Below are 18,950 nucleotides of genomic sequence, written 5' to 3'. Positions count from 1 at the left end.
AGTTAGCACACATCACACAGCCTTTTCTCTGTCTCCATCCTCCTCCAGCTTTCTGCCTATGACACTTCTGACCATGTTTTCCTCCTTCTTTTAAACTTTTTTTTAAAGTACAAATATATTAAATAAGTTTTAGAGAAAATTAGTTCAGCTGATTGATAAGATGAACATAGAACTATACCATCTATTTTCTTTCCTTCCTTAGATGCCACTAAAATATAATAAGGATTTTTTTTTCAAACACAGCCACCCTACTCCCCCCCAAAAAGGAATCATCCAAAGGATAAAGGGAATGAGAGAAGAAATCATTGGTGGCAGCCATGAGACTGCTCAGGCCTCCATCTACAGGAGTGTAATTGACTAAGGGCCCCCTGCTGCTGTGCTCTGAAACTCACCTTTAATCCATGGCTGAGTTTGGGCCCAAGACATGCTTCCCAGGGGGCTTCCCTGGTGGCGCAGTGGTTGAGAGTCCGCCTGCCGATGCAGGGGACATGGGTTCGTGCCCCGGTCCGGGAAGATCCCACATGCCGTGCAGCGGCTGGGCCCATGAGCCATGGCCGCTGAGCCTGCACTTCCGGAGCCTGTGCTCCGCAATGGGAGAGGCCACAACAGTGAGAGGCCCACGTACTACAAAAAAAAAAAAAAAGACATGCTTCCCTGAGATTTCTCCCTACCAGTGACTGAGCATGGCAAGGAACTAAGGCAAGCCCATTCCCAGGAGACTCAAGATTCTTCCAACAGCCAACTTTGGCTCAAGGACTCCTACCAGCCTTGCTGAACAGCCTTACACTGCACTGTGGTCTGGGATGCTCCACCCAGCCTTCTTCCCTCCTCTCCTTCATTCTCATCTCAGTCTCATGCTCTCTCAGCCTTTACTGGCTCCCTCCCCATATTCTCTCACAAAGGCGGTTCTCTAATAAAATCTTTGCACATTTAATATTATCTTGAAATCTGCCTCTTGGAGGACCCAGACTAATGCATAACTGCAGGTGAAAGATTTCAACAAATATTTGGAAGAAAACAAGCAGACAGAGGAGCAGTAGCTACTGTAAGCCGTGTGACCCAAAACTCAGTGGAACGGAAAGCTGATAGGCATTGGGCCAATTCCACCAGCAGATCCAGAAAGACTCAGGACTTGGAGTTGCAGCTTATTGCAGAAGGTGAAGGGGGTAAAATGTGGGGCTAAAAACAGGTCTATCCAGGGGCTTCCCTGGTGGCGCAGTGGTTGAGAATCTGCCTGCTAATGCAGGGGACACAAGTTCGAGCCCTGGTCTAGGAGGATCCCACATGCCGTGGAGCAACTAGGCCCGTGAGCCACAACTACTGAGCCTGCGCGTCTGGAGCCTGTGCTCTGCAACAAGAGAGGCCATGATAGTGAGAGGCCCGCACACCGCAATGAAGAGTGGCCCCCACTTGCCACAACTAGAGAAAGCCCCCGCACAGAAACGAAGACACAACACAGCAAAAATAAATAATAAATTTAAAAAAAATTTTAAACCCCAGCTCTATCCATTGAACATCTGTATCCAGAGAAATTAGGCCAGCATCTCCTCTCCCGGACCCTGCCCACTCTCTACAAACTAAGCCGTGCCCAAACTCCTGACCCACAGCAACTGTGCCATAACAAATATGTGTCGTTTTAGGCTGCTTAGTTTGTGGTAATTTGTTACACAATAGACGATTAAATCACACAGCAAAAATAAATAAAATAAAATACACAGCAGTTATTTAGAAAGGAAGCAAATGCCAGGGCTGTGGATGGGGGAGGAATATGAGAAAGTATTATATGTTTCCGTATTAGCTGTTTAAAGCCATTTGGATAGTTTTAGCAAGAACATTACTTTGATGTAATTTTTGTAAAGTAAAAACTTAAACACATTAAAGGACTGTTGAAATGAGTGTTAGTACCTGAGGTGGTCTGACACTGGGACAGCCAGTCACAGCAGGGTCTGAAGGGAAGATGAAAGTCAGGAGTGGAGGAAGCCAGATGGTAATATAAAGTGAGGAGGGTCAGACGTGGCATCCTAAGCTTGATAAAGAGGCAAGAGTTGGAAGGAAGAGTTGGAAACCAAACCAATAATGAAGCTAGCGAGAGGGGAAGGGTAGGATGTTTGCAGAGCTATCTTGGCCATGTGAGAAACATAACACCAACTGGTATCTGTGTTTTGGTTTATGGATTACCAGGTATACAGTACATGATGTATTGAGCTGACTTGGAGGTGTAGGATTAGGACAGAAAATAACTCTCTGCTGCTTTTCTCCTCAAAGGAACATGTTTACCTTATTGGATTTACAGTGTAAATATTACTTTGTATTCTGACTTTTTTAACACATTCAACTTTCCTATGTCTCTCAAATTATTTTAAGTTACTGCATATTACATTGATGAAATGAATCACAATTCCTTTAAATCACTGTAATATTGCTGAATACTCAGTTTATTTCAAATGTTTCATGTGGAATTGACCATAATGAGCATCTTCATTCTCATGGCATTTTTAGTCTGTTCGATTATTTTCTTTGGAAAACCCTCAGTTCTAGGGTCACTGGATCGAGGAGCATACACTTATGCCTAGATCTAGATGGGAATTACCATATTGCTTTCCAAAAGGCTTAAACCATTTTCAACACATGAGTGTATTTGTTTTACAGTTATTTCTCTACCATTTGGTGTTTCCTTTAACTGACCTTTCTCTTGGCTAGTTAGTAGAAGTAAAGTCATACATAGGATTTTCTTTAATTTTTGTATCTTTAAATTCAAGGAAGAAGAAAATTTCCTTTGTGTTTGTCTACCATTTGTCTCGTTTCCTGCATGGATAGTCTATTTTCTGCTGCACAGCCGGCTCTGATAGCTCCTTTTTTTTTTTTTTTTTTTTTTTCTGGTACGCGGGCCTCTCTCTCACTGTTGTGGCCTCTCCAGGTGCGGAGCACAGGCTCCGGACGTGCAGGCTCAGCGGCCATGGCTCACAGGCCCAGCCGCTCCGCAGCATGTGGGATCTTCCCGGACCAGGACACGAACCCGTGTCCCCTGCATCGGCAGGCGGACTCTCAACCACTGCGCCACCAGGGAAGCCCCTGATAGCTCCTTTGATTCCTCCTCCTTCCTGGTAGGTATCCTGCCATGCCGTCCTGAGCCCACGGCTTTTCTCTTCCAGCAATCTCTCCCAGGGTTTCATTAATCACTCTGGAGCAGTGTTTCTCAGAGGGTAGAATGGGGTCCCTTCTCCAAAAAAAGTCACTTGAGATACTTTTAAAACGCACATTTCCTATCCTGATGCCAAATGTACAGAAGCAGAATCTCCCTGAATCTGCCTCTTAAGCAGCTTCCCAGAAGTGATTCTAAGAATTTGACACCCACTGATGTAGGATAACCAAATTTGTCTCTCCCGTTTCACTGTTTCCCTTGCTCTGCACCAGTGAGGTTCAGCCACCTCCTGGGTCTCTCCAGCCTGATGTCACCTCAAACTCCACACATCCTAATAGCACTCCTCATCTTCCAGCTTGTGATGAAAACAGGACCACCATTCTGCCAGTCCATGGGCCCCACGTGCACCGTTCAGTACCGACGGCTATTTCCAAACTATCTTTGAAGGAGATTTGCCTTTTGATAAAGGCCTTGCAGACCCTAGGGTAATGACTGGCCTTTCTGTTTGTCTGCATGCCACATCATGTCCGGAAAGCATAACTCAATGTGACAGATATGATCAGCAGCAGGCAGACAGATGGTACAGCTCTCCGTGCATCTCTAATAGAGCCGCACTCCAGCAAGTGGCTCTCTCAGCAGGCCTGACAGCCCGTCACCATGCCCGCCCAGGACAGGATGAGAGCAGTAGGGTGAGGGGAGAGGGCCGCTGCCTCCATGCAAAGCAGCCAGGAGGAAAACAGAGGTTTTCTTCACTCTCCAGGCCCTGATCTCTGTGTTTTAAATGCATCTGAAGGCAGATCACAGACCGTGGTCCTGACACAGCTCTCACGGGAGGAAGCTTTCTGCGAGCTCTTCCCTCTGCGCTGGCAAAGTGGCGTCTACCTCCTAAACTCGACATACACATGGACTTCAAAAAGTATTCTAAAAATTAATAATTCAGGTGAAGATACAATCAAATCAATGTGCTCTCACCCTGTGCTGTATTTTCATTTTTAAAAGGGACCTGGGAAAGCAATGCTTAACCTAAAATAACACATGGATAACATTGGGATTTCTAGATCTTGAGTATCTAAAAATACGCAGAGGATGGAGGGAGAAGAGGGATCCAGGCAACCTTGCCTTTCACCACCAAAGCCACACATTAGTGGGCTATATCCATGCTAAGGTCAGCTCTGGCTTCTAGTTCAGTGAAAGAGTTCTTTGCCATAAAAGTCAAGTGCCTGAACATTTGTGAATAACTCAGTTTTCTCAACCTGTTTTCCCAAATCCGTATTCTCAAAACATGTCCCAAAGCCACAGGGCCATATGCTATGGCCCTCTTGGAGATTCAGAATGCATGTTAAAAGTTCTGAGAAATCGTCTAGTAAAGAACCTTATTTAACATTTTTAACCCAATTTTTCCCATATTTCTTGAACTTTGACACATTTTCCCTAAATATTGCCAATGAGCATGGCAGGCAACCAGTATCCTGTGGTACACACTTTGGTTAATGCTATATCTGCTTTTAAAAAATCAAATCCTGCAAGAGGGAGGAGATATAGGGATATATGTATATGTATAGCTGATTCACTTTGTTATAAAGCAGAAACTAACACACCATTGTAAAGCAATTATACTCCAATAAAGATGTTTAAAAAAAATCAAATCCTGTTTCCTTGTGGATTTATTTCACCATTTCAGAAAGTTTTCTCTCTTTCCTTGTATTGGCTCTAGCTAATATTTTAGCTTGAGATTTTATTTCTAAACCAAGGTCTCACTTTGCTAGGAGGCCTTGCCTCAAATGCAAAGAATGTTTTGTGAATTCTTTAGCAAAATGCAGCTTCTCTAGAAAGAATAATATGGTTCTATGTCACTACCTCTTTGTTCACTCATTTATCATTCGTTCATTTGTTCATTCACTCACTCCACTCCTTTATTCCCAGAAACACTGTGATAAACGCTGCCAGTGCAAAGGGGAAAAATTCACTGTGTTTGTGATGAGTCCTATGACAGATATAAGAATAGAAAAGTCCTGTTTCTTTCCCAGCTGAGAAGGGGTGAAGGAAGTAGACAGAATAAAGGTCACAGCAAGGCTGATAGTGGAGATTAGGAATTCTGGTTGCAAATGAGTGAGACTCAATTTCAATTTGCTTTTAAGCAAAAGAGGTAATGTATTGGCTCATTACATTGGCAAGTCCAAGGGAGCTGGCCTCTGGTCTGTCTCCCCATGCGTCTCTCATCTCTGTTTTTCTCTCAGTAGCTTTAGTCACTGCCAGAACAGACAGGCTTTTTCCAGGAGACAAGGAGGACAGCAGCCCCCAATTCATTCACAGCCTTCCGGCAACATAACCAGCTCTCTCTGTCAGCGTTGCAGAAGGAATCTCATGCCCCAGACCAGCCTTCACCCTCCATTTCCAGACCCACTCCTAGGACCAGGGCCCAGATGCCCATCAGCCTGTAGCATTGAGTTCCTCTCAAGGCCCACAGGAACCCCAGGGCCACATTGGAGGTGGCACACAGCTGACCACATCTCTGTTTCCACACCATGGATGAAATTTCCAAGCAAGCAACAGAGAAGTTGCATGAAATATCAGAATGTAACTTTCAGGGATCATCTTTTTTTATTTTCTTTGTTTTGTTTTTTGTTCCAAGTGGCAAAAGTGGACAACTGACAGGCATAACTCTAATTTTTTTTTCTTTTCTTACACATTTTTTTCTTCCTCTGCACTTACATTCACATTTCTTCTGAGGAAAAGGTAAAACCACTGCTTTTAAGAGGAAGATGTATCAGTTATGGTACTAATAGGGTGTGTGTTCAGAATCACAGAATCTTGCCTATTGTACTTGAGGGTATTTTTTTATTACTTTGTTGACTTTTTCCAACTCCGATGTCTTAGTGTGACATCAAGTGCTGTTGAGTTTTGATCTAGTAAGACATGAAGAAAAATAGGACCCATGATCTTGTAAAATTGCTCACTCCCGCCAAAAAAGAAAAAACTTAAAATAAGTAAACTGATTGCTACTTAAAAGGAAAAGCTTCAGCATTACAACCAATTGAGCAATTTTGTACATATACTCACACACACACACACACACAAATGCTATTTGTATGCATGTGCTTGTATACACCAGGTTTCTTTGACAGTGCATCACAATTCTTAGGCTTCACTCAGAGTCCTTCGTAAAGATTCTTGAACTTTGTCTTCCCAAGGCAAAATTAATTCTAGAATTTCCATTTTAGTGTTTTGCTAATTGTGCTCTGGCAACCCCATGCATCAAAATTCCATGGGGTGCTTGTTAAAATGCAGACTCCTGGACCCCACTCCATACAATTAATTCAGAATCTCTTTAGAGAGAGTGTCCCAGGAATCTTTGTTTTTAAAGCTTCCCAAATGATATTTCTGTACCCTACAATATGAGAAGCTCTGTTCTAGAATTCTGGAGAGCTTTACTAGGATTTCTGAGTTGTGGTGTCAGATATTTTTATATCTCTAAGGTAGACTAAACTTCTTATGAATTCCGTGAACTTTAGTTTGTCAGCAAAATATAATTAGCAATCCTTGTGGGTCATGCTCTTTTGCAGTTCTGTGACAAAAGCAACTATGAGCATATTTATATGACTCAGAAGTCCTTCAGATTTAAAAATATTCACTCTAAATAGGTCACATATTAATGAGTAGGATAGGTAAATTCCATTGTAACAAACTTTTGTGATTATAGCAAACAATTCCATGTGATTTTGTTATAATAGGTACATTGCAAGAACTGACGTGATGATTAAGATCCAACTGAAATTAATCATAGATAGAAAATTTTTATGAAAACTCATTACAGTTGTGAGATTTCTTCCAAATAAACAACTTCACCTCTTCATAAACAGGATTTGATTTCCAAGACAAGCAATAAGAAATCAATGTACACAATCCAACTCCTTCTACTTCCAATACAATAAGTGCTGGCCACAAAGTCCTTGCATTTTAGAGCTAGAAGAGCCTTAGGGATTGTGGACTCCAACCCCTCCTCCTACAGATGAGGAAACTGAAGACCAAGTCACACTATTCATGATGGTCAAGATATCCTGACTGCCCAAAACTTCTCCTACTGGAGTGTAAGTAGCCCCCAAGGATATCCAAGCACAGAATCAAATGGTTTTTCAGGGATGAGTGAGAACAATGGTTCATTTTATATAACAGAAATGCTATGAAGTAAAAACAAAAAGCCACATAAAACATAAGACTTGGAATAAATGCCACTCGGCCACTTTGAGTTATTCATTCCTTCCCTCCTGCACTTCATGCTACATGGTGGAAACGTTTGAAAAGCCAGTGCCATCCCAACTCCCTTACCAAAATCTGACAAATTAAAAGGGGAAAGAAAATGTGACCTCAAAGTAGTCATGAGTAATTACTTGATACTTATCCAGATAGATCCACAGTGGTTGAGAATTAATCAAGCAAGTCTGTTAAGCTCATCTCAGATGATTTACCAAGCATCTATATATAGATCTGTGCTTGAGTTTCATTTATTCATCTTGTTATTCAACAGTTATATACTGAGCACTTATTAGGAGCTAGAAACATGTCCTAGCAATACTAAGATGAATAGTCGGGGGAAGCAAAACTAAAGCAATAATTACAGAGTGTTATATTACAGGCCATAAAATCAAGTGCTATGGGCACAATTACTCAGCTAGGCTGGGTCCAGGAAGGCATTACAGTGGAAATGACTTTGGGCTGAGTTTTGAAGGACAAACAGGAGTTTACCTAATGGAATATGGGAAAGGAAGAGAAAATCATTCCAGGTGAGTGAATAGCATATACAGTGGTATGAAAGGGTGAGGAGATCAGGTAAACAGTAGAAGAGAGGGATCCAGAGAAGAAAGACAATATTATAGACAAAAGCTTTGTTTTTTGTTTAATGCCATCTAGCACAATGTGGCCAAACCAAATGATTCTTTTTTTTTAACTAAAAAAAAAAAAATCTGGGCTTCCCTGGTGGCGCAGTGGTTGAGAGTCCACCTGCCGATGCAGGGGACACGGGTTCGTGCCCTGGTCTGGGAAGATCCCACATGCCGCGGAGCGGCTGGGCCCATGAGCCATGGCCGCTGAGCCTGCGCGTCTGGAGCCTGTGCTCCGCAACGGGAGAGGCCACAACAATGAGAGGCCCGCGTGTCAAAAAAAAAAAAAAAAAAAGAAAAAAAAATCTACCTTCCTCAGGCAAGAGACTCACAAGACACTACAGACTGGTAACTTAGCTGGTCTGACCTTGAGAGTTAGCTTCAAAACAGAAAGAAGGAACTCTGTTCTTTTATTTCCTGTCTGTAGAGTCTTAGACACCTTCCCAGCTCTCAAAGTCCACCTCTTTCCAGAATCCAAACAGAGTCCTTGGAAGGAGGAAAGGAAAAGTGTTTTAATGATGAAATTAAATAGGGGAAATTTTGCATCCCCATGGTTAACCATAAAATTTGTCTCCTTTTCAAGTCCCTGGTATGCAAATCATACATTAATTTTTTTCATAGGTAAGACAAAGTGAGTGAGAGACATGAGTTCAAACAGGTTTCCACTAGTGACTTAAGAGCTCTGTGATTTCGCAGAAGTCACATAACCTCTCAGGACATCATTTTTCTCGTTGCAAACACCCTTCTAGTTTATGGTGAAACTTAGACATGATGTGAGGGAGAGAACCTGTCACAGGGTCTAGCCTATCCTGGGCCTCCCATTGCAGCGGCCGCTGTACATTATTATAGCAGTTTCATTCATTCAACACATCTTTATTGAGGACTTACCGTGTAGAAGCCAGAAATATAAAAATAAATCTGAACTGGACTTTGCTTTCTAGGACCTCACAGTCTATACTGAAGGTAGAGAACACGTTCAAATCACTACTGTTAGGAGGAAAGTGGTTACTACCAAGAGAAAAATTACCGGGGATGTTGGGAAGACAGAGATTACCCATAGCCTGAAGGAGTTGCTGGGAGAGAATGGGAAAGGATTTGGGGGCTGAGAATGAAAGAGAGGAGGAGGAGCGTCTGAGCTGGGCACTTTCACCCCTTCTGAAGCGGCCAGGGCTGGTATCGAGTATCATCAGTCCGTCCCTCTCACAGATGAAATAAGAGAGATTCGGGAAAGGAACACAACTCGCTCAACTTCACACTCATAGTTACAGCAGAGCCAGGACGAGAATTCAGAACTCCCCACCTCTTCCCGTATCCAAAGCATTCACCACTTCCACACGCTACCTCCTGTAACTAGGGCCATTTGGAGATGCAGAGGCCAGGCTGGGGAACGCAGCAGAGAGGAGGTGATGGGGTCCCTCAGGCCACTGTCCTGGGTCGAGGCAGAGCGGAGACTCAGCAGCGGGGGCGCCGTCGGGGATGGGGAGCGGGGGACGGGGGGCAGGGGCGGGCCGGCGCGGGAGGAGCCGGGGGGCAGGCCAGTGGGCGGGGACAGGGGCGCGGGCCGCGCTCCCTGGCTGTCCGGGGCACAGGCCCAGCCGCAGGAGCCCGCGCTCAGGCTCCCGGCCATGGGGCGGCGGTCCCCCGCGCTGCGGCCGCTGCTGCTGCTCCTGCTGCTGCCGCCGCCGCCGCCGCTGCCCCGGGCGCTGCGCGGGGAGCCCTGCCCCGAGCCCTGCAGCTGCCCGCCCGACGGCGCCCTGCGCTGCCCCGGCCCGCGGGCCGGCCTCAGCCGACTGTGAGTACGCGGCGCCCCTGCCCCGGCACCCTCGCTCGCTCCGGCCGCCTTGCCTCCCTGCTCTTTGGTCCCCTGGATGCTAGGAGAAAGACGCTTCGCCCTGCCGAACTGCACCACCTCTCAGGGTGATAAGCCCAAGCTTGGCGTCTTTGCCACGCCCCGCCACACCTGGGGTCGGGGTCCCGCGCACCCTCCAGCCCGATGGCCCCAGGCCCGCTCTTTCACCCTGGTTGGGGCCACGGCCAGGGTCGTGGAACTGCCCAGAAGCCACACGGGATGGCCTCGCTCCCTGCAGCTGCTGGAAGCGGACGGGGTGTCATGCTCCTCAGTCAGCAGCTATCTCTGCTCGGAGAAGTCTTGCGTGTCCTTTGAGCCGTGGGCCAGCCAGGATGGTGAAGGTTACTGTGCGCTCTGGTACCCTATGTTCCTCTAGGAATGGGGTGCTCGGGCCCAGTGTCCAGGCGTGACCTGGTCACTCAATGGGGACTGCTGGCCGGGGCACCCCCCCAACCAGTGCTCACCTACACCTTAGTGAGCATACAAGTCATCGCTCCACCCCAGCCCCAGATGTACTTGCATTTCAGCCTGCTTGTCTGATCAGATGTACTTGCACTTCAGTCTGGTTGCCGAATCGATGTGAGGCCTTGAGTTCCAGCTCTGGCACACCACCACCCCTTAGGGAGCTGTATACATTGGCAGGCAGGTGGAGGAAGCTGGCTGCTGTAGTGATGGGGTGAAGAGGAGAGGGGGGCCTTCGATACTAGCGTATCAGAGTGTCACCAGACACTTTTTTGGAAAAAGTTACCACATATTATATGGTTCTATTTATATGAAATAAAGGTACCACATATTATATGGTTCTATTTATATGAAATGTCCAGGTAGACAGAAAGGAGATTAGTAGCCATCAGGTTGGAGTGAAGGCCCAGTGACTGCTAATGGCTGTTGCTTTTTGTGGTGATGAGAATTGTCTAAAATTAGATGGTGGTAATGGTTGCACAACTCCATGAACATACTAAAAACCACCGCAATGTACAATTAAAATGGGTGAATTTTACGGTATATAAATTACATCTTGATAAAGTTGTTAAAAGAGAAAAAGGAAAGAAAAAAAAGAAGACTATAAAAGTATCCAAAAGGCACCAGGCTGGTAGAGGTGTTGGTTATGTTCTAACAGAGGTGATGGAATTCCATGCTGGGGGAGGAAAGAGATCCCCCCGCCCCATGTCCTTGGGCTCCCAGCAGTCTGTCAGGAGCTTGCTTCATGGAGGGAATTCCTCCACCCTCCTGAAGGGCTGAGATTCTCCTCTGGGAGAGTTAGTGGTCTTTGGGGAATATTTGTGGCTGAGAGATACAGTTTAAAGGTTGAGGGGCTTATATTAATTGGTTTGCATTAATTATCTTGTCAGCTCAATTCCCTGAAGGTGAGGACCATGCTAATAGAATTTGTTTCGATCAATAAGTAAATCCATAGAAGCTGCCTTCCAAGTCCCAGCCCTTGTCCCTCCCTGACAAGCCTCCCATCTTGCTCTTATGGATGATTGTGCCACTAACACTGTGCCTTTCTCACTCACCTGGTACTTACCATACAGGTTATAAGAACCTGAGATCCAAAGAGTTGGAAAAATCTGCCCAAGGTCCCACAGCTATTGAGTCGCAAAGACAGGACTTCACCTGCTATCTTTCTATATTTGCTAGTTTTTGTAAGAAAATTACCCCTTCCTTAAAAAAAAGAAAAAAAGAAAAAAAAAATTCTCAGCTCCTCCAAATTGGCACTGAGTTAGAAAACCTCCTGGTTTCTACCAGGAGACAGGCATGGGTGAGGCAGGCACGGGTGAGGCAGGCATGGGTGAGGCAAGTCCCAGCTCCTTTCAGGTTCAGCTTTTCACTGAGGTCTCTCAACAATTCCTGCTGCCACACCCACACTGGCCTCAGGAGAGTAGTACCTCTTCCCTGGAGTAGGCTGAAGTGAAAAGACTAAAACTAAACAAATTCTCTCACTGCCCCACAGCACAGTTTAAAGAAGCCTCGAACACCTCAGAAAGATTTTATAGGGTTGACTAGGTTTGGGGATGGAAGTGGGAAACAGGTACAATATAAGTACTGCTGGCATGCTGAGGCTGGCTAGTCCCGCTCCCTAAAAGGAGCCAGTTGTCCAGGCTCTGAACACTCCTGTGGGATTCTAGAGAATCCTTGACTCCCTCCCTTCACATGCATTTTCTTGGCATGCACACCAGCAGCATCTCCTCCTAGACATTTAAACCCCTTAGGTCAGCACGCACTCTGACCCGCACAAAGTCAGGCTTCCCAAGGATCAGATAATTGAGAGATAACCTCATCCTTCAAGGGAGAACCCTATGGAGGTGGAGCCTATAAAAGCCAAAAGGGGATAAGTTTTTCAGCATGATAAGGTGACTTCAACATCCATATGACAAGAGGATGCATAGAATGAATAGGAGGGTAGTTTCTTTAAGGCCATGTTCCTCATACCAGCAGCATAAGTACCACCTGGGAAATGTCAGAAATGCATACTCTCAGGGCCCAGTTTCTGCATCAGAAACTCTGAAGGTGTAGTCCAGCAATCTGTATTTTAACAAGCTCCCCAGGTGATTCTGATGCATGTTACAGTTTGAGAATCAAGGTATTCCTCCATGGAGGATATAATCTTCTGGAAAGCAGGAAGCATGTTTTAAACTTCTTTGTGCCATACACTTCTCTTCTCCATCCCCTCCAACACCCCTGACACACACACACACACACACACACACACACACACACACACACACACACACATAGATAGTACCTATTTATTGCAAAAGGCAGCTGTGATCAGATTAAAACTTCAAAGTCTGAGATATGGAAAAATAAACAAGATTAAGAAAAAATGTTTTGTTTTGTTTGTTTTGTTTTGTCTTCAAAAAGGACTAGAGGAAGGACTCCATGGAGAAGGACAGACTGAAGACACAGGGATGATGGTATAAGATGCCCATGGGAGTGGGAGGAAGGCATCCGTGTCAGATCAGAGGGGAAGGGTTAATCTTAAAAGAGAGGGATACTTCTGAGCTCTGGCAGAGGAAGACAGATGGATGAAGGTCTAACTTAACACTGAGGCAAAGGAAAGAAAAAGTGAATGGGTTCTGCTTAAATCCTCTTTTCCTGACGATGAATGAATGAAGTGGTAAACAGTAATTACAAGATAGAAAATGCCATGAATAACAAGTTATTGGGAGTTCATAAAAAGAAGAGAGCTGAAATTATGAGATAAGGGATAAGAGGGATGTGGTCTTGCACTGTTATCCACAGGGTCTGATTCTGCAGAGAGAAGGGTAGCTTTCTCAATTCTGGGGGTTGGAGGAGGTGAGTACCACAGAGCACCTTAAAATTCATCACTGGCCCCTCAGTAGATGCTAGTTCATGTTTTAATCATTTCAGGCCTTGGTAGTCCTGCCTTATAAGATTTCCATCTAAAGTCCACTATTTGGTTAAAAAAAAAGAAAAAAGGAAAATGGATCATAATTGCTTATCATTGATAAGCCACTGCTTGCAAATTTTGAAAATGGCATTGTTCAATTGTTCAGATCTTTCCAGCCCAATAATATTTTATTAAAAACTTAGGTATTTAAAATCTAAAATGTGATACAAAAAAAGAAAAAAAAAGCCTCCCATGTATTCACTCATTTTAATTGGAGGAAAAAAAAGTAAAAGAAAAGAAAAGAATTAATTTTTAAAATGTCCTTTTCCTTTTGTTATTAGTTCCAGACAAGTCGAAGGAGGGAGAGAGAAAAAAGAATCTCACCTTGCCCATGGTTATATAAAGATCTTTGTCTCTATGACAACAGAAAGGTTGATCTGCTTGATATGGAAACAGCTTCTGAAAAATCTGTTAGTAAGAAAATGCTAATAATAATAATAGCAATTTATTTTTTGCATGCTGTGCCTACTAAACAGAGATTAAACTTTTAGACTTTATTATAAGACACAATCCAGAGACTTTGGAAGGATAAAATGTGCTGTATCCGTCAGTCCAGTGTCACAGGAAGATGTTAATTTTCTGACATCTTTCCTGAATGTCTTTCTCCTTCTCCTACCTTGAGTATAAATCAGGATCCAGAGTGGTGTTCTATGCTGTAGAAGGATGTACCAATGGAGGGCATGGTCCCTGTCCTTGAGGAGCCCACAACCTAGGTGGAAACACACCCACACCCAAGAAACGTGTAGGTAGGAAGAGAGAGGCAATGAGGCTCTAAGGAATTCAGGGAATAGATCAGTCACTATGGACTGAAATCTCCAAGCAAAGGTGTCATGAACCAAGGGTTATGAGGCTAAACCTTGAAGGAGAGAAGGGAAGGAGAGTCCAGGTGGAAGAAAAACACAGGTGAGAGTAGGCTAGACATTTCCCTACTGAGAAGCAAAGAATAAGGTTGAATGGATCCTTCCCTTATTATACCTCTTCCTGGTTTTGGGGGGAAATTTTTTGGTAAGGGAAGATATAAAGTCATCAGAAATATTTGATTAAATTACCCAGAGAGTTGTACAAAAAGAAAAAAAATTCCTAATATGTAGGAACTAATAAACTAATCTTAACTAATAAACTAATCTTAACTAATAAACTTTCAAAATCATTCTTGGACAGTTGATTACAAAGGCATTAAGTAAAAATCATGATTTGGAGTCACTTCCAACAAGCTTTCCCCAATGTCCCCTCTCTCCCACACACACATACTTGCTTTGATATCTTGTACTTACATCTACTTTTGCATACACCCCATATAACATAACTATTTACTCCATGTGTACCTCCTCTGCAACAGCAGGGTTTCTCAGCCTCAACACAATTGTCATTTGGGGCCAGATAATCATTTGCTGTTGGGGGCTGTTTCATATACTGTAGGATGTTTAGCAGCATCCCTGGCCTCCACCCACTATATGCCAGTAGCACTGCCCTCCCAAATGATGACAACCAAAAATGTCTTTAGACATTTGCCAAATGCCCCTGGCGTGCGTGTGTGTTGGGGCAAGGGGTGGGGGAGTCCCCACCTCACCCCACCATGGTTTTTAATCATTGTGCCAAAGTGAGAAGCACTTGAAGAGGTCTTATTCAACTCAGGATTCCCAAAATTTCACAGGTAGTATGATTAAAGTGTCTATTGAACTACATGATGATCAAACTGAGTAGAGAGCTGAATAGGAACAATGAACCAATGCAAAAAGGAAGTATGTATGTTAGTTAGCATGTACCACACCTAAATGTCACTTAAAAATATCCATCCTAGAAAATGGGGAGGAGATGAGGTGCTATGAGTAGCAGAGGGAGTCAGCATCCAGGTCCCAGATTTGCAGACCTCCCAATCTCTCCTTTGAAAGGGCCATCCAGAGAAGCAAGACTAGAAGCTTACCTACATTAGTAAAGCCCAACAATTCCACAGATTGTTCTACTGTTTGTTGTTAATTTATTTTAACTTACTTATTAGAGAAAAATCAATCCTCAGCCCAGGGTCCATTAAAACAAAACAAAACATCCACCAAGGCAGCCTGAATTGAGATCTATTGGTTCCCGTCCAGGACACCAGGTAAGAGTCCACAGGATAGAGGGAAGCCTACCAAACTCTTACAAGTAGGCCAGCTTGGCCCTACCTACAGCTTCCCTGCAGCTGAACCAGAGAAAACAAAAACAAAAAAAAACCTTGGAATTCTGAAAACTCATGTCCCACCTTCCTACCCTACTCCCACAAAAACAAACCAAAAATAACCACCAACAACAAAAAACAAACAAACAAAAAAAACAAAGACCCAAGGTAGAGGTTGATCTTGAACCTCAGTTCTGACTCAGCTCTCCCAGCTATTACCTTCAAGACAATTCTTAAACCTAGCTGTGCCTATAAACAGACTCCCTGGGGGAAGCTTTGCAAGGACCAGATTTTATTAGTTTAAAAATCATCCTTTTGGGGAAAGTGAATGATGACCCCTAGCAGAACACTAAAAAGCAAGCAACAGAGTTCCCAAAATCTCAGTGGAAGTGTAGAGCCACAAATCTTCACACACGGATCCCTTTGACATTGGACCCAGCTCTCCCTTTGGAGAGCAATAATTCCTTGGATTTTTTCTACATTATTCTATTTTTTATTATTTCAAAAGCAGTACGTCAGGGACTTCCCTGGTGGTGCAATGGTTAAGAATCCACCTGCCAGTGCAGGGGACACGGGTTCGAGCCCTGGTCCGGGAAGATCCCACATGCCGCGGAGCAGCTAAGCCCATGCACCACAACTACTGAGCCTGTGCTCTAGAGGCCACGAGCCACAACTTCTGGGCCCATGCGCCACAACTGCTGAAGCCTGCATGTCTACAGCCTGTGCTCCGCAACAAGAGAGGCCACCACAATGAGAAACACGTACACCGCAATGAAGAGTAGCCCCTGCTCGCCGCAACTAGAGAAAGTCCACGCGCAGCAATGAAGACCCAATACAGCAAAAAAAAAAAAAGGCAGTATGTCAAGATTAATTCAGGGCTCCTGTTCTGCTCCTTTACCCACCTCTATCTTCTTCCCAAGATCCTCAATGTGGCTTCTTTTCATATCTTGAAATGAGGCAGAAAAGTTTTCTTTCCAAAATACAATCTCCCAGGTTGACTGCACCAGACGGTGTCTTGGCCTTGTGTAATTTTGATCTTACACATGGAATTTTAAAGCCAGTTGAGTCATGGTGGTGGAGAGAGGCCCTGCTGCTCACTCCCAGACCCAAGAGGGCTGGCTCCACGGGAGCATATGTGTTCTGTTCTGGCAGCTCCCCTTGGTGTGTGAAAAATCACATTTAATGCAGATTTTAGCAAATTTTGCACCAGCTCTTTTTTTAAGAAGGCAATTAAAATAATCCCACCCACCAGTCAGGTGGGCTTCCTAACTCAGTGGGCAGCTTCTAGCAGCTTCTCCACATGGTCCTCATTTACTCTCAGCTTCTGCCTCCCAGGGAGATGCCACCCCGTCCCAGCCAGCAAACCACTCACAGCTGCTCTCTGTGTGGCCCTGAACCACAGCTCTTTAATGCCACCTGAGCCAAATTCAGAAAAGTCCAATTTACAAGTAAAACTCAACTTTCAGAATGAAGGCTTTATCCTTTGCTGCTGTTAAATTTGTCCTTGATGCTGATAAAATGAGGTGGCTCCTAGGTTCATAATTCTACCTCACAAGCATCAGTGGACAGCATTTCTGAGCCCACAGGGGTGGAGATGCCCTGGTACGACAGGGCAGGGTCCAACACAGTCCCCAGATTATCTGAATTGATCAACAGGACAAAGACCAGCAGACGTGAGTTCTAGCACCAGGTCCCTCTTTCCCTAATTTGCACTGTGGGCTCAGGACAGTGTTAAAACCTCTGTGCTGTCTGTAAAAGGGGCGTGATGATTCTTGCCCCTGAGTGGGGCTGACTGTGGTGAAGATAAACAAGACAGCAGGGCCAAAAATACTCGGAAATAAAGGTTTCCCATAACTACAAAGTATTATTGTAACAATCTGATGATGCAGAGAAGACCTGAAAAACCCGCAGCCCATATATGAGGTTGAACAGTAACTATCTATCATCCAAGGGGGAAGCCTGATGGAATAGTTTTGTTCCTGTGGGGTGTTAATTAGAGAAAATGACCCACTAGGTCTTCTCAACCTGGAAGGTGAATAAGTTAGAATCCCGAAATAGCAGAGCTCATTACTGCCTGGAGTCTGATATGCTAGTTTTTTCAGCCCAGGCTGAGCTGCCTCTCAAACATGCCACCTAATACCTGATTATACCCTGTTTTCTATCATTCAATTGGGTCAGTCCTATCTGTCCAGCTAGAGCATCCAAGCCTATTCTGGGTCCTTTCCCCATTCCCCATCCCTAAACCTCCGGCTGGACACACAGAAAACCTTCAGGTCAGACTTGTTGACCACTCAGGAACTACATACTGAAATGTACAGGACAATGTGCAGGATCCATAGACACCACCCGTGCCCTCCAAGAGTTTACAGTCTTCCAGCCATAGGAGAGAGAGGACTAGTTCTCAGATGACTGCAGGGAAATGCAGAAGGTGATAAAAGCCAGATGATGGCTACAAACAAAGGCTGGTGAGAGTTTAGAGAAGGGAGCTATCCCTTCTAGCCAGAGTAACAAAGATACCTTGGTGGAGGTATTATTTGAGCTGTAGTTCTTTAAGCCTCACTCTCTACAGGGGCAACTGGGCTAACACGGTTATCCCATAAGCTCCATTCTGGCCTTTGACACCAGCTTAGAGAGGCCACCAGGGAAGCACTATTCAAAGCCTTCTGCTCTCTCACTGACCACCAGGCACGTGCCCTGTCTGTGTTAAGGATCATCAATGGAAGAGTGGATGACTTCTCCCTGGAAACCTTGGGTGGGTCTCTGATTAAGGCTTTTCTCATTTGCAAGCACCAGAAATCATCTCTGACAAATTTAATCATAAGAGATTAACTTAACAGAAGAATAAAGAGGTAGAAGGGTGTGAGCAAGATCCAGAGAGAATATGGCGTTTTAGCAGCAAGAGGTCAGGGAACTTTTCTGTAGATTCCACCTTTCCAAGGAATCAGCTCCAAAGATTCCTCCTATCTACTACAAGTTTAAATACCTGAGAGAGAGAATCTGATGGCTCCACACCCTACTCCTGAGACAGAAGCCCAGTCAATGAGATGTTTCCACCCTATTACAACCAGCAGTGAGATGCTTCCAGAGAAGGGGCATTTTTGAACCAGGCACCCACACAAATCAGTGTCTACCAGAGCTGAGGAGTTAGTGAAAAGTGAAGGTACACATGCCAGTAATTTCAGGCAATTCAGACCCATTCCATCAAATTAATTAAAAGTATGTAGTAGGGCTTCCCTGCTGGCACAGTGATTGAGAGTCTGCCTGCCTATGCAGGGAACACGGGTTCGTGCCCCGGTCCGGGAAGATCCCACATGCCACGGAGCGTCTGGGCCCATGAGCCATGGCTGCTGAGCCTGCGTGTCCGGAGCCTGTGCTCTGCAACGGGAGAGGCCACAACAGTGAGAGGCCCGCGTACAGCAAAAAAAAAAAAAAAAAGTATGTAGTATATCAGTTGCAACCAGCTTTTTTTACAGGCTCACCAAAAAAATGTGTCTGCAAACAGAAGCTTGTAA

The 18,950-nt window shown here is 44.7% G+C and overlaps 1 protein-coding gene across 1 annotated transcript in view; it reads left to right on the top strand.

The window, feature by feature from the left end:
• The first annotated feature begins 9,644 nt into the window (after window positions 1–9,644).
• The window catches only part of LHCGR (luteinizing hormone/choriogonadotropin receptor), a 64,343-nt gene continuing 55,037 nt past the window's right edge, over window positions 9,645–18,950 (top strand). Inside the window, exon 1 of the mRNA XM_060117049.1 lies at window positions 9,645–9,811. Coding sequence (XP_059973032.1) covers window positions 9,645–9,811 — 167 coding nt within the window. The remainder of the gene's footprint in view (window positions 9,812–18,950) is intronic.

Source organism: Mesoplodon densirostris, chromosome 14, assembly GCF_025265405.1.
Source record: "Mesoplodon densirostris isolate mMesDen1 chromosome 14, mMesDen1 primary haplotype, whole genome shotgun sequence".
In the NCBI taxonomy this organism is placed as follows: Eukaryota; Metazoa; Chordata; class Mammalia; order Artiodactyla; family Ziphiidae; genus Mesoplodon; species Mesoplodon densirostris.
This window is presented reverse-complemented; position numbering and strand designations above follow the sequence as displayed.